General features: G+C 39.2%; 2 protein-coding genes across 2 annotated transcripts; both read left to right on the top strand.

The window, feature by feature from the left end:
* The first annotated feature begins 792 nt into the window (after positions 1-792).
* On the top strand, positions 793-3018 carry LOC130138229 (disease resistance protein At4g27190-like). The gene has a single exon (XM_056311669.1). It carries the CDS (start codon positions 793-795, stop codon positions 3016-3018), a length of 2226 nt encoding a protein of 741 aa, XP_056167644.1.
* A 3852-nt stretch (positions 3019-6870) lies between these two features.
* On the top strand, positions 6871-10902 carry LOC115667883 (probable disease resistance protein At4g27220). Its single transcript, XM_030589416.2, has 2 exons — positions 6871-7042; positions 7622-10902. The coding sequence occupies exon 2, from the start codon at positions 7631-7633 to the stop codon at positions 10637-10639; it is 3009 nt and encodes a 1002-aa protein (XP_030445276.2). The 5' UTR covers positions 6871-7042; positions 7622-7630; the 3' UTR covers positions 10640-10902.
* Positions 10903-13629: the final 2727 nt, after the last annotated feature.

The following is a 13629-nucleotide window of genomic DNA, read 5'->3' as shown; positions in this document are numbered from 1 at the left end:
AGGTAATAAGATGCAATACTGCATCAATGCACTAGCAGAATTTGGTCGTAATTTTCAAATCATCTGGGGTTGCATCAACAATTATGGTGATACCAGTGGGAAGATGCACATCCTAAAAAGCGAGCTCAAGAGTCTTATTAGTAGCGGAGGAGACATAATTGTGAAAGTAGAACACGCGGAGTCAACTCTTGGAAGAAAAAGAAAGAGAGAAGTTGAGAATTGGCTGAGCAATGTACGAAGAAAAAAGGATGAATCTCAAGCTTAGAACAAGAAGTTGCAAATGCGAGACTTCTCTCAAGAATCACTTCATTGATCAACTTGGTAAATCGTACGAATCAATTGATCGAAGAGGTGAAGGAACTTAGAAAGCAAGGTGAATTTGGTGGCAGACTCGCACAAAATTATATCAGGGGATATGAACTGCTGACAAAGGAATTAGTCAGCGACACTTTTAGACAAAATCTGCAAAAGATATTATCTTACTTGATGAATGATGACGCGTGGAGAATTGGGGTTTTTGGTTTGGGAGGTGTTGGGAAGACCACTCTGATAACACATATCTACAATAAGCTTTTGAAGGCGCATAACACTAATCAGAAGGTCAGTTTGGTGGTCGTATCCCAAAAATGTAGCCCTGACGAGCTGTAATACAAGATTGCAAAATGTCTGAATCTTGATCTGTCAAATATGGATGATAGGATTAATCGAGTTGGAAGATTATCAAACTTCCCGCGGGGAAAAAAATTTGTCCTCATCTGGGATGATATATGGAATACGTATGATCTAAAAGAGATGGGACTCCCGGTAGACGAGAACGGGTGTAAACTGATCCTGACAACCAGGAAGCTGGATGTGTGTAACCAGATGGAATGCCAAGTTTCTGTCAAAGTAGAGACTCTCCTCGAGAATGAAGCTTGGCACTCGTTCATGAAGAATCTGGGGCGCACAAAAGCCTTCCCACCTGAAGTAGAAAATATAGCAAGGTCTGTCGCACAGGAATGCAGAGGTTTGCCTCTTGGGATTGTGGTGGTTTCTGGAAGCATGAGGGGGACGGAGGACATCCATGAGTGGAGAAATGCATTAGAAGCATTGAAAGAAGCAAACTTCACGGAAGAATGCATGAAAGAGAAGGTATTTGGTGTTTTGAGAATTAGCTATACTCGACTGAATGATGCGATGGCGCAACGGTGTTTCCTGCATATGGCATTATATCCTGAGGATTACATGACTGAAAGAAGTGAGCTCATTCGATATTTCATGGATATCCGATTGATATGCAGCAGAAGTCGGGAAGTGGAGTACCATAGGGGACATACGTTGGTGAATAAATTACTTAACGTCTGCTTGTTGGAAAGTGTTAAACGCACGAACATCTCTGGACAAGAAACTGAGGAATTGAAGATGCATGACTTGCTCAGGGACATGGCAATCCACATGATGAGATCTAGATATATGGTGAAAGCAGGGTTGCATTTGAGAGAGATACCTGAAGAGGCAAAATGGACAGAGAATCTTGAGGGAGTTTCCTTAATGGGAAATCTCATTGAGGGAATCCCGGAAGGGATAGCGACCAAGTGTCCTAGACTTAAGTTCCTTCGCTTGAGCAATAACACTTCCTTGAAGGCATTACCCAATGCGTTTTTCGAAAACATGCCTGCTCTCCAAGTTCTCGATCTATCTCGGACAAATATCAAGTTTCTGCCATGTTCAACATCCAACTTGAAGAACCTCATTGCATTGTTGCTCGGGGGGTGCAGGGGATTAGAATTAGTCCCATCTGTGGAAAAGATGGAGGAGTTAAGAACTTTAGATCTGTGTGAAAGTGGAATCCGGGATGCACCTGAAGGGTTAGAGAGATTGGTAAATCTAAGAAGTTTTGATTTGAATGGTTCAGACCCAAGGAAACTGCCTCTTGGAGTTCTGCCGAAACTTGCTCATCTGCAATACCTCAACCTTGGCAGTAAATTTTATGCGGCAGGAAGGGAGATAATGAGTATGAGAAACTTGGAAGATTTAAAATGCAATTTCGCTGATGAAAATGAATTTAATCTGTACACGGCATATCTGAATGATGGAAAAGGTCCAAAGAAGTGGGACTTGAGACTGGGATGTGTCGATTATGATGAGGCTCTAATAGGAAGCATGGAAGATTATAACAAAATCGTGAGATTAAGTTGCATCGCTCAAGGATGGCAATGGGAAGAGCGGCTTCTGCTCCCAAGAGAAGTTGAATTGCTGATAATTGAAAGGTTGGTGGAGGATGACCTGAGAAGCCTAATGAACATCCCATCATTTCAACAGGTAACCAACATGAAGGCCTGCATGATTGGGAAAGTTAAATCCATGGAGTGTGTGGTTCTGCTGTCCATGGATTTCCTCTCACACAGATACAGCCATCTTCGAAGCCTTGAGTTTCTAAGACTAGATACACTTGAGGACCTCCGCGTCCTAGTGGAGGTAGAAGAGAACTTTGCTGCTGCGAGTGCATTCCTGCGGGTGCTATCCAAAAATAATACCTTCTGGGGTCTGAAAAAGCTCGAAATCAGTAAATGCTGCAAAATGAAGAAGCTGCTGACCCACTCGCTGCTGCCCCTCCTCGCAAACTTGGAGGTGCTTTCTATCCAATGCTGCAGCGAAGTCGAGGAGCTCATAAAAGTGACAGGAGACCAAACAACTTCTGCTTTAACTCTCCCAAAGTTAAGGACTTTAGTGTTAAGGGATTTACACGCGCTGGAAAGCATATGTAGCAGCACAATAGTCTGTAATTCTCTTGAGTATATTACACTCGAAGGATGTTGCAAGCTGAGAAGGATACCGCTCCGTGTATGCCTCCCTCAGGAGGCGGAACCACCTTCTTCTTATCTTTCTTCTGCTGGCTCTCGTACTCTCCAACGGATAGAGATTACGTACAATGACATGGGATGTTCAATGAGATATATGTTCTCGTGTGTCGATTTCTGGCCTTTACCGAATCTCTTCCATCGACGATGGCTACCTATCTTAGTTGCCGATTTGTAATAGTGGTCTGCTATCACGTCGACAATGTACCATGAAGTCTCACCGGTCCATTATAACTCAGATTATTTTTGAGTGTGAACATGGTACAAAATTACTTTGCAGATATTGATAAATAGCTATTAAAGAGAGAGAGACCTCCGTCTCTGTATATGTGTGAAGATAGAGGGATTGATAGATTGGAAGAACTCATGAACCGAATAAAAGAATGAAAAAATTATTGAGAGGATTTTAAAGGACAATAGAAAGAGACAATGGTCCACGGCCCTCGCGGCCGTGTGTGAGGTCGACCAACACATGGCGGCGAGGGCTGCGACAAGTACCAGTGCGCTTGGCTCAAGGTGCACTGGCAATTTCCTTTTAAGATTTCTAAATTCCAATTTCATTGGAGATATGATGCGGGCTTTGCCAAGTAAGACAGGATGCAGTTGTTCTTTTACCAGTATTCTCCCTTTCGTTGCGTCAAACTTGGTGGGCGACCAGTTTTGTTTTCTGTGATCGCATTCTCGCTTCGTCGGGTCAAACTTTGTGGGCGGTCGTTTTTTAATTTCCGCCCTTTCGACGAAAGCGCGTGAATCGGAAGCGCGTGATGACGCTACTCTTTCACCACGTGACGTGGCAAGGTAAATACCTCGAAACTAAAGGTTTCCCACCCTATGAAAACAGGGGATCCCAACCAAAGACCAAGAATATGTCCGCGGTGATCACATACGAAGAATAAAAACAATGGCGTAACGAATCACAAGTTAGATTGATATAAAGAGAGTGTGTTTTGCGAAAACTGAATAATTTAAAAAACACTTATCTAAAAAATGATCGTTTGTGTCATTTTCACCAATATTATTTGATTTTTTGCAATTATCGATGTCCAATACTTTACCAACATATATTTATTAAATTTACTAAGATGTTAGATTTACTAACTTTCGTAGGAAATCATCAATTTTTTATTTGAGTCACTACTCACTTTATTTGATTGTTTTCATATTACCAACTATTCTATTAATTTACCGACATTTATTTGCATAATTTTACCAACTTGTACAAGTTACTAACTGTTCTTGGAAATTACCAATTGTTATTTGAGTCCCTCATCAAAGCTTATAAGATTGTTTTGAAAAATATCGACTGAACTATAAGTATATTTGCTTTTGGGATAATGACGCAAATAGTACTCAAACTTTGGCTCAATGTACAATGTGGTCTATGAACTTTAGCCCAATGTGTAATGTAACCCTTGAACTTTTAATTTGTTCAATGTAGTCCCTGAACTTTTGATAAATATTCAAACTAGTCCCTAGACTATATGAAAATATCCAATGCTATCCTTTCATTAATTTAAGTTCAGGAACAACATTGAACATTTTCATATAGTCCATGGACTAGTTTGAATATGTACCAAAAGTTTAGGGACCATATTGAACAAGTTGAAAGTTCAGGGACTATATTGCACATTGGGCTAAAATTCATGGACCATATTGAATAAGTTGAAAGTTCAGGGACCACACTGCACATTGGGTCAAAGTTCAAAGATCATTTGTGTCATTTTCCCTTTGCTTTTTAAAGTTACCAACATGTTAAAGCCCATAACGTTGTTACAGAATTACCAACTATTTTCAAAATTATCTACAATTCTAATAATTTACCAACTCTTAAATGAAACTACCCACTGATATTTCAGTTAGTTACTAATGTCAAATTGACTGTTTTAATACTACCACGTGTTCTAATCATTTCCAATATTTATGGCACCTTACCAACTGGAAAAGAGTTTAATAACTACTATCCGAAATTGTCAACTCTTAGTGAGTTAATTATCAATGTTTATTTGATTGTTTCAAAAGTGCCAACTATTTCAATAATTTACCAATGTTAATTTAGAGGTTACCTGCAAGTTAAAGTCACTTCTCTTACACGAAATCACTAACTTTTTTCAAAATTACGAAATACATTCCAATCTTTTACGGACATTTATTTGCGGAGCTTAAGTTATCATCTCTTACGTAAAATTACCAACTCTTATTTGAGTCATTTATCAACTTTGATTCGATTATTTCAAAAATACCAATTGTTTCAATAATTTATCCACATTATTAAGGGAGCTTTCCAACGTGTTAAAGTTACAATCTTAATAAACATTCATATGTGAACTCAAATAAAAATCGGTAATTGGTTATAAGAGCTTGTACTTTTAAAATGTTGATAACAATCGCAAACAAGGAGTAGATAAATTATCATAACAGGTGGTAATCTGGAGACATTTAAATAAACATTGGTTACTCGCTAACATAAGAGCAAGTAAAGCTAAAGTTAAATGGTACCTTAATCCCTGAAGATTTGGTAAATCACTCAAATCAATATTGTTAATACAATAGTAACTTTAACAAATAAATGTTGGTAAGTTTTTAGAACAATTGATAATTTTGAAAAAATCAAATAAAAGTTGGTAAATAGACTTGAATAAGAGTTAATATTATTTTTTTTTATAAAAGCTTAGTAACTTTAACATGCCGATAGCCTGATAAACTACTTGAGTAAATATTCATAATTTATAAAAACTGTTAGTAAATAAAAAAATTAAATAACTATTGGTACTTCCACAAAACTATTGGTTACTTACTCACACATTACAGGTTAAATAATCGTTGGTACATCCGTTAAACTGTAGGTAACGTCCTAGTATGTCATAGACTAAATAAGTTGTTTATCAATTTCTAGTTACCAACCGATTATAAGAATTACCAACGCTATTAGAGAATTATCTGCCAGGAATAGGGTTCGTGTTTTCATGCACGAAACACTAGATATCTACAGAGATTATATTTGCTTAGTGGTAGTTTGGTTACTTTGTTTTTATTTTTATTTATAAAGAGAAAATGACACAAATGGTCTCTAAACTATGATCCAATGTGCAATATCGTCCTTGGACATTTAATTTATTCAATGTGGTCCCTGAACTATTGATAAATATTCAATCTAGTCCCTAGATCAATAATGTCCTTTCGTTAATTCAAGTAACGGAATATGCTGATGTGTTCCAATTTATTAATTTTGAATGGTGGATAAGTAAAAAAAAAAAACTACACGTGTATTATTCAAGTAAGATATCCATATCAAATCATGATATAATAATCCACGTCATTACATAACGATGGATATATTAATGTCCTAATTTTTGTTTTCTTTTTCTAAAGTAGATGGATAAAAAAGATGGATATGTCAACTCATCATTTTGAAAAATCTAACTCAACATAAAATGATTCACGTCGTTACATAACGATGGACATGTTAATGCCCTAAGTTTTATTTTCTTTTTCTAAAATATATGAATAAAAAAGATGGACATGTTGACTCATCATTTTAAAAAAATCTAACTTGACATATAATAATCCACGTCATTAAATAACGTATGATTTGTCATCTGAGCAAACGAAAGAACAACATTCAACATTTGCCAATAATTTAGGGGTTACGTTGAACAATTTAAAAATTTAGAGAAAATATTACATATTGAATTAAAATTCAGGTATCATTTGTGTTATTTTTTTCAAACGACAAATTAGGGGTTTCTAATTAATTTAAACTTTTCTTAATTGAAAGTAATGTTTCTGTGCGCCTAATTTTGTGTTTAGTTAACATCATTTTCATTAAAGAGAATCTGTCGTGTCTCTGACTGCTACTTTATACGTTTTTTACGCCCCACTCTCTCTCCTTCGGTCCTTCCTGGTGTTTTCCTGGTGAGTTATTTAAATCAGGGATAACTTTCGACCCAAAAAAGAAAAATCAGGGACAACTGTACTAGTTGACTTTTTTTTTTTTTTTTCTAGAAATTGTACTAGTTGACTTTTTAAACTCAATGCTCTGTGTAATAAAGTCCTGTAAGGCCACAAAGAAGTCTTCGCTTCTCTGCAAACCTAAACCAGTTGCTCTCTGTTGAATTTGGGTAGCAGTATCACCGTCCGGTCTTCTCTCTTTGCATCTTGTTCGTCGGAAGTTCTTCCGCAAGTATCGGTGCGGTTGGCTCCAGGTACACTCGTCGTTCCTTTCTTTACATATCTAAAGCCCAGTTTTCTTTTGCACGCATGAATTGTGAATCATTGAGCGAAGGTTGGGTGCGTTTGCCTTCTAGTGGTGTTATAAACTTTCAGACAGAGTCGATCCATCCTTATACTGTTTGATCTACCGGAGTCGTCCGAGTTTTTTTTTCATGTACGACATTTTTGTTGACATCCACGTGTGAGTTGTGTTAAAAAGTCTCACGTCGAAAAATTGATATAGCGCGGAGAAATTAATATATCTTAATTGGCTCTATTATCATTTATTGAGAGAAGTCCGATACCGATGATCAGGGGAGATCGGCAATAGAAGTCCAATCCTGCCGAGACGAAGGTATCGGACATCTACTATAGTTTGGTGAACACAAAAATTGGAAAATGCAAAAAAAAAAAAAAAGAGAAATTTTTGGTATGCAAACTGTAGTTTGGTGAACAAAAGACATGTCCGGGTTGTTTGCGACAGATATGATCTTAATAGAAAGATTTCGTTCCAAAGCAATCTGATCGAGAATATCTCTTTTTAATGGTTGTGGGTAAATTTGTCCTTTCAGGCTGCAGGCATGGACAAGCTGAACATGGTTAAGGAAACGGTAGAAATGGTGGGCACAAGCATTGGTCTTGCTCGAATGGTCGGTTCTTACACTAATGCTGGTGAGAAGATGGATAAACTTCGTCGAAAGCTGGAGAGACTAACTAGCAGGGAATCCGACGTCCTCACGGAAGTTGAATATGCAGAATCAAGGTTCGGAAATAAAAGGAAGAGAGAAATTGAGAACTGGCTGAAAAATGTCCAAAGAGTAAAGGGCGACATCTCGGGAATAGAACCACAAGTTGCAGAGGGGCGAGTTTGGACACAGGGAAGCTTGGTGAATCAAATAAACCGATTGACCACGGAGGTGGAGGAACTCACAGAGCAAGGTGAATTTCCTAGAGGGCTTACACACGTTGAAGAAGATACCAGGGCATATGAGTTGTTGACTGTGGATTTGGTTGGTGAGGCTTTCGGACGAAATCAAGATAGAGTGCTGTCTCGTTTGATGGAAGATGACATGTTGACCGTCGGCATATGGGGTATGGGTGGAGTTGGAAAAACAACCCTCGTCACCCATATCCATAACCATCTCCTAAAGGCAAGCCCTTTGAGGAAAGTATGCTGGGTAACAGTGTCCCAAGAATGTGATGTTCCCACATTGCAACAAAGGATATCGAAATGTTTTAACCATGCCCTGAGAGAGGAGGAAGATAGAATCAAACGGGCTGCCGAATTGTCACACTTACTGAAGAGAGAAAGCACCGTCATTATTTTAGATGATCTATGGCACGCTTATGATCTGCAGGAGGTTGGAATTCCACTAGGTGTGAATGGATGTAAGGTAATTCTAACAACTCGGTCCTTGGACATATGTCGGCAGATGGAATGCGATGAACTGATCGAGTTAAAGCCGCTTCCTGAAAATGAAGCCTGGCAACTGTTTGTGAAAAATCTTGGACGAGGAGTCGTTTTCGCTCCTGAAGTAGAAAGTGTTGCGAAGTCTGTTGCAAAGGAATGTGCAAGATTGCCTCTGGGTATAGTGGTGGTTTCTGGAAGTATGCGAGGGAAGGTGGAGGACATTCACGAGTGGAGAAGTGCCCTGAAAGAGTTAAAAGAAGCAAGGTTTGAAGGTAAAGGCATGGAAGATAAGGTATTCAGAGTATTAAAGTTCAGTTTTGATCGCCTGCACGATCCGGTTGTGCAACAGTGTTTCCTACATCTGGCACTGTACCCTGAGGATTTTGTCATCCTGATCGAAGACTTGCTGCGAAATCTTGTTTATCTCGATGTCTTTAGTGACTTGAAAAGTCGAGAAGCACAGTATGATAGGGGTCACACCATTGTGAATAAATTAGTCAACGTCTGCTTGCTGGAAAAATCAGGGCCTCCCTCTAATGAACATTTGAAGATGCACGATTTAGTCAGGGACATGGCAATCAATATGATGGGCTCTCAATGCACGGTGAAAGCCGGGCTAGGTTTGCACACAATTCCAGCGCAGGAAGAATGGGCCAAGGTCTTAAAGAAAGTATCCTTGATTCGAAATTCAATAGAAGAAATACCAGCAGTGAGACGGCAAAGCTGGGCTCTGCCTCGACTTTTGGAACTTCATATGAGTTATAATATCTTGAATGGGATAGATGGTTCATTCTTTTGTTGCATGCCCGCTCTTCAAGTTCTAGACCTTTCCTTCACGGAGATTCGTAAGTTGCCCCGTTCAATCTCTAACCTGGTGAACCTCAAGCATTTGTTACTGCGTCATTGTGAATGCTTACGGTGCGTGCCTTCATTAGCAAATATGAGGGCATTAAGAACGTTGGATTTCTATGGCAGTGGAATTGAAGAAGTCCCTGAAGGGCTGCACGAATTGGTGAATTTAAGATGCCTGGATTTTGGCCAGTCAAATCTAGAGAAATTGCCTCCTGGAATTCTGCCCAAGCTCTCTAACATGCAAACCCTAAATCTTATGAGTCAATGCAACAGCTTGACAGTACAGGCTCAGGAAATAATGAGTTTGAGCAAGTTGGAGAAGCTGAGTTGCAAGTTTGGCGATGTCCAAAGCTATGACTTGTATGTGAAACATTTACAGGCTGGCGGTCCCAAGGAGTGGGAAATTGAGTTAATTGAAGGTACTAGGGATGATAATTTCTGCGATGTGGATGTTTCCATTTACAGTAGAACAGTGAGGTTACTTGGGTGTCATGTTGGAGGAGATGGACCTAAATCCCCCCGTGTGCTCCCAAAAGATGTTCAGCACTTGGACATCAGAGATGCAGTTGATGAGCCTAAGAGCTCGACGGACATTCCAAGCATAACAAACTCAAAGCTGACGATGTGCATACTGAGGAGGATACACGGCATGAAGTATGCGGTGTCACAATCCTCATCTTCTCCTCTTCCAAGCATAGAGTCTCTCGTACTTATATCCATGATGGATCTACGTGCGCTAGCTGAGGAAGAACCCTGTGCTGTTGCGACTGCAGTCCCAGGAGTGCTATATGTAGGTGACAAGTTTTGGGGTCTCAAGGAACTCGATATCGTTGGTTGTAATAAAATGAAGAGGCTCCTGACGCATGTGTTGCTACCCCTCCTTGCAAACCTGGAGAAGCTTTCTATCAGTTATTGTGATCAAATGGAGGTGGTCATAGCAATGACGGAAGTAGATATGGGGTGTAAGGAAGAGGGGGACACCGGAGGGAGCTATACGAGGAGTGAGGCCAATCATGTTCATCTCGCTTCCGCTCTATCCCTCCCTAAGTTGAAGACTTTAGGGTTACGGGTTCTTCGTGCACTAAAAAGCATATGTGGGGCGGCGATAAGCTGTCATTCTCTCCAAAGAATTTCCCTAACGGGATGTCCGAAGCTAGAATGCATCTCTCTCCTTGTGCGGCTCCCTCGAGATGGGGAACCTCGTTCTGATTGTCTACAAGAAATTGAGATTGAAAGAGATGAGGAGGAATGGTGGGAATCGGTGGTGTGGAACGATTCCCTTTCCAAGTCCTTTCTTGACCCGTATGTTAAATACTTCTGGTTCTGACAGAACTGTGTTTTTCTTCGGTGATGTGGGTAACATTATGCACGCACTTCACCGCAACTGTTGGATTGTTAAATTGTGCGGCTCATGTAGGACACGCATGATCCAAGGGATGTGATAATGTCCAACTTGTGTATGGCGCAGACCATACGCTAGTCTATATGTATCTTGTCCGTATTTGTATATATTAATCAAAGCGATTCCTCACTTTGATCTCTCTCAAAAAATTCACGAATAACATTTTTTTTTTTGCCATAAAAATGGGTCACTAACCTAATGGATTAGGTCATGTACCAATTACTTTACCGTGCCATGATTTATGTTCTCGCTTAAGCTATTAAATCTCTTCAACTCAATTTAAGAAAATTGTGCAAAAAGTCTTAGACCTATTGCAATTTTGTCAATTCAGTCCTAAATCTTTTAGTTTTTTCTATTGAGTTTGAAATTTTTTTACGTTTTGGCAATTGACTCCATCCGGCCAATTTTGACCGGAAATCGCTGACATGGACGCTAGTTGTCCTACGCCCAAGCCCAAACTACCAATAGAATAGAACGGGACCCTCGTGCTTTCCTGTTAATTGGGAGTATGAACCACACCCCAACGCTAAGATCGTGACGTCGTGCCAAGAAGCAAATGAGTAAAATGAAACTGAAATCCTGAATTACTATTCAATTGTCAATTCCCATCCTAGTACCTCGAATGTTTCGCTAATCCTAACTATAAACTGAGCTGTCTTTTTCATGTCATTTTGGATTGTAAATTCTAGGTTGCAGTCTCTGAAGCAGGTTGGAATGGACGATATCAGAGCAAAAAGAATGGACAGTAAACTTCGAGAAAATTCGGCTCCGCACTATAACATCTTGATGTTTCTTATCAACCTCATCTCCTCCTCTCAATTCCGTAGGCCTCGTGGTACAATGCTGCGACATGCACGAAATTGAGAGGTAACACGGTTTGAAGGCCTCAACTTATCACCAATGTCTCCCGAATTCTCAGCTTTTTCCGAAATTCGAGTCTCTGGGGTTTCCTAACGTAAATGGCCGGTCGATCTGATTGGTTCTATCGGGACTCGGGTTCTACAAGAATGTTGCGCACTCAAAAAGGATCTCATACCTGATCAATGGTTGTTAAGCTAGTGCAAGAGCCTCTATTCAGGTGAGAGAGATTTCGGAGAAAATAAAGAAGACCGGCAATTTAAAACTGGACTAAAGCCATCCCCATGAAGAGACTTGTCTTCCATAATGCTTCCTCTACTTGTCCTTTGAAATGTCATTAGGACAACCGCATTTTACCACCCCTATCGACAATATTTGCTCTCTATCAGCTAATTCCAAGTTCCAATCCACGTTACCTCTCAATATCATCCGCCAAACATAGAATGAAAATAAAATAAAATAACTCAAAATCACAGTAGATGCAAGCAATGAGAGGTTGCTATTATTTTGTAAAGAAGAAACCTCTCTTGACCATGCTACAGAACGATACATTTTAAGCACTCAATCTTTTGCAATTTCTCTTACTAAAGATTCAAAATAATTGTGTACGGCATTCACTTTAGTGCCAAAATTTTCGCCGGATCACTTAAGTGCCAAATCGGAGAAAAAACGATCACTTAAGTGCCAACAGCAAGAAATTCCAATTAAATTAATACGTGACTTTTATAATTAAAATTTTAATCTGAGTTGGGTTTTTTTTTTTAAAAAAATAAGTCTACGTAGCATTTCCATGTGTATATTTCGATTTTTTAAATATTTTTTCTGATTTTTTTCTTTTTTCCTTTCCTTTCTGTTTTTTCCTTTTTCCTTTCTTTTCTTTTTTTCCTTTTCTAATCTTCTTCTCTTTGTTTCGCTGGTGGCTGGCCTGGCCAATGTCGAGGCCCGGGAAGGGTTGGGCGAGGATCGCCCTCGCCCGATCTGGCGAGGGCCACCCTTGTTGGCAACAGGCGAGGCCACCCCTCGCCAACCATGGTTGAGGCCGGCCCTCACCGGATCTGGGCAAGCCATATCGACTTCAAAAATTAATAAAAAAATGTCGCATCGGATTTCCGGTCAAACTAACCGGAGTTGGCACTTAAGTGATCGTTTTTCAAAAAGTTTGGCACTTAAGTGATTCTACCGAAACTTTTAGCACTAAAGTAAGTTTGTACATAAATTTTGACACTTATGCTGTTTTTCTCCCAAATAATTGCATAATTTTACATCCCATTGCGGCTTTTTGGTTTATTGTACCCTCCTCAACGAAAAAAAATATCAAATATTAAGATTCTTGACGACTGACACGTCAAATGGTTGAAAACTTGAAGAAGGCAAAGTTAGGGAGTTATCTGCCATTAGAAAAGATTCAGAAATGATGAGTTATTAAGAAAAGCTGAGTCACGCATCCCATTCAGGTATTAAACCAACTGAAGACCTGAGACTTAAGATCCAAAGAATAAAAACCCGCCCAAGAAGCGAGGTCCCTCCATGTTTTAAAATACTTTCTGTAAGAAATTATAATCTAAAATCCAAGGTTATTATCACAAAACCAGTATGCTAGAATTCTCAAAAGGCCCACATGCATAAGAATAATCTCGCGTAGACACACCAGAACATCCTCCAGTAGATTGAGAACTACTGTGGTGCGAACAGGAAGACCATCCTTAGAGTAAAGGGTTATGTTCACTAAAAGTCTTAAAATTTATCACGAAAATGCAATTGAGTTCTAAAAATTATAAAAAGTACAATTAAATCCTAAAATTTATTAAATTGATCCAATTGAATTCTAAAGTTAACACCGTCAAACTTACTAACGGAAAACGCTGACATGGCGCCGACGTGACTTATTTTAATATTTTCTCTTTTTAAGATGACTTATTTTAATTTTCAAATTTTATTTAAATTAAATTTAAAAAATAAACTAAATAATAATAAATAAATAAATAATAAAAAGAAGGAGAAGACCCGTGGCGGCTGTGGCCAAGCCTTTGCCGTCGCCGGTGGCCGCCACCACAGCC

Source organism: Syzygium oleosum, unplaced genomic scaffold (genome assembly GCF_021117445.2).
Source record: "Syzygium oleosum isolate NSW1041296 unplaced genomic scaffold, Sole_v2.1 Sole_v2.05, whole genome shotgun sequence".
Classification (NCBI taxonomy): domain Eukaryota; kingdom Viridiplantae; phylum Streptophyta; class Magnoliopsida; order Myrtales; family Myrtaceae; genus Syzygium; species Syzygium oleosum.
This window is presented reverse-complemented; position numbering and strand designations above follow the sequence as displayed.